The sequence below is a fragment of the Stegastes partitus genome, unplaced genomic scaffold (genome assembly GCF_000690725.1).
Source record: "Stegastes partitus isolate 25-593 unplaced genomic scaffold, Stegastes_partitus-1.0.2 Scaffold540, whole genome shotgun sequence".
Lineage (NCBI taxonomy): Eukaryota > Metazoa > Chordata > Actinopteri > Pomacentridae > Stegastes > Stegastes partitus.
The window spans coordinates 245,244-247,672 of record NW_007578271.1 but is presented as its reverse complement, the minus strand read 5'-3'; the positions used below and the strand labels follow the sequence as shown (position 1 = coordinate 247,672).

The 2,429-nt window shown below is 48.9% G+C and overlaps 1 protein-coding gene across 1 annotated transcript in view; it reads left to right on the top strand.

Annotated features, from left to right (window-relative positions):
- The window catches only part of gpn1 (GPN-loop GTPase 1), a 12,811-nt gene extending 11,393 nt beyond the window's left edge, over positions 1-1,418 (top strand). Inside the window, exon 13 of the mRNA XM_008288105.1 lies at positions 1,339-1,418. Coding sequence (XP_008286327.1) covers positions 1,339-1,418 — 80 coding nt within the window. The remainder of the gene's footprint in view (positions 1-1,338) is intronic.
- Positions 1,419-2,429: the final 1,011 nt, after the last annotated feature.

Sequence of the window (2,429 nt, the reverse complement as noted above, 5' to 3'; positions counted from 1 at the left end):
CAGCATCGGTTACCGTGGAGAAAAAAGGTAACAAAGGAGAGCCAGCTTCGTGACACCAAAAACTCTGACTTGAAGCTCAATATACTTCAATAACCCACTGACCTTAACTCATAGTTCAGAACCTCAGATGTTGATGTTTCAGTCACATGACTTGATTCTCACTCAGGTCTGTTCCATCTTTGCTGTGATTCAGGAACTCTGTTGATCCAGTTTGTCTTAAACACCTGAGCTCTGCTTGGAGGTCCTGAACCTCCTCAGAGTCTCTGTCATGGTCCCGTTGCTGCTAAACTCCCACAATGCTCTCTGCTGCCACCAGGAGCTGTAGTCTGTAGACGCCTCCTCTGGTCTCTACAGGACTAAACAGGAAGAGGCTCCACCTGGTGGAACAACCAGGTACTGCAGCTGGTCTATGGTCATGAGGTGTGTTTTATTTCTGACTGGGACTCTGTGTTGTCAGATACTAAAAGTTAAACGACTTAAACTGGACTGTTGGCAAAAACCTGAATGATCCAGCGAGCTGGTAACTCTCAGAAGCAGCGTAAACTCTGGTCGGATGTTTGTGGACGTGGTAGCATCGCTGCTGTATGTGCTGTCAGAGGATGTTACTCCATGTTCCTGTGACAGAACCAGTGTGTCCAGCAGAACCTGAAGGTGACGGCAGGATTGTGAGGAAACACCAGCTCCATGTGTGACTACATGCAGAAATCAGGCATCATGTGGTTTGTTCAGTTTTAGTTCTAGTGGGTGCAGACAGAATTAAACATTCATCCATCCAATCCTCACCAGGGTCATGGGGGGCGGAGCCTATCCCAGCTGACTCAGGGTGAAGGCAGGTTCACCTGGACAGGTAACCAGTCTATCACAGGGCTACACTTAGAGACAGACAACCAAGCACACTCACATTCACACCTACGGACAATTTACAATCACCAATTAACCTCAGTATGTTTCTGGACTGTGGGAGGAAGCCGGAGAACCCGGAGAGAACCCACGCTGCACGGGGAGAACATGGAGACTCCACGCAGGAAGATCCCGGGTGTCCTCAGCGGGACGTGAACCGGCGACCTTCTAGCTGTGAGGCCACGGTGCTAACCACTGAGACACCTGCAGGCCCATGTTGCACATGAAACTGAAATATGACACGATACTGAAACTGATGTTGACCAAACTGCTGAGAGCAGAAGTTCTGGAGGAGGAATCCTTCAGTCTCACAGAACCAACACCTGCTGTGGTTTTTTCCTTGAAGTTCTTCTCTTTTTACTTCTGATGTTTTGTTTCCTATTTTTCCAGCACATGTCTGTTTTCTCTCCAGCGTGATGTTTCCGTCTCACACCTCAGTGCGGCGGGTCCAGCTGCCGGCCCATAGGTGGCGCTGTGCCGCTCTCTGCTCGCTCAGCGTGTGGACGGACTCGGTCTGATGATTCAGCCGGTCTTCAGCCCACGGACGCGGCTCTCTCTCTCTGTCACGACGCCTCGAGTCCGACACGACTGCAGCTGAGAGTCCAACTGTTCATTCATGCTGGAGCCGGACCGGTTCCAACTGGATCAGCACGAACCGTCCCGTTAATTCATCTGGGCGCCTGCAATCAGAAACTCCTCAAATTAAAGCCCTCACGATGCAGAAAAGCCCGATTCTGGCTGTAGATTCATTCTTGTGTTTATTTCTGCATCACGTCGGGATGAAACCAGAAAAACCTGATTATAGATAAAATACTAGAAACAGACCGACAGGATCATCAGGCTTTAAAAGGTAAATACGACAGCGATGAACAGCCCAGTTCAAACAGTAGACCTTCATTCATCCTGCAGCGTGCATCATTACAGCTGCAGCATCAGCAGAACAGAAGACAAACATCCAGATTGACATCATCAGGTTCTTCAGGTTCTGTCATGAGCAGAACTACTGACAGACGAGCGCTCACACTGCAATGTGTTCTGTTTGTTCTTAAACACTGGAACAGTTTGCAGCTCATCTGAGCATCTAAAAGGCCTGGAGGTCCAGTCGAGGCAGGGAAAGTTCTGAGATGTTCCCGGTGCGTGGCTTTAAACATAAAACGTCCTGATCCAGCTGATGGTCAGGACTTTATCCTGAATCAGCATCGACTGAGAGCAGCAGAGAGGATTCTGTTTGTACGATATAAACCCACACTGACTGCAGACGATCAGAACTGCAGCACCGTGTTGATGTGATTGCTGCTGATGTCCAGCATGTACAGATTCAAGTCCTTCACTGGTCCTGCATTGACTCCTTCAGGAGCCATTAGCATCCATAACTGGATGTTGTTCAGGTGTGGCCAGAGTCTGAACGAGCGTTTCTTTTGTTTTCCTGACAAGCGGTCGGTGTTGTTAGCGTTCAAACAGTCGCCACAGTCACGAGCTGCAGACATCCAAGACTTCTAATAAGAATAATAATAAGAAGCATAACACTA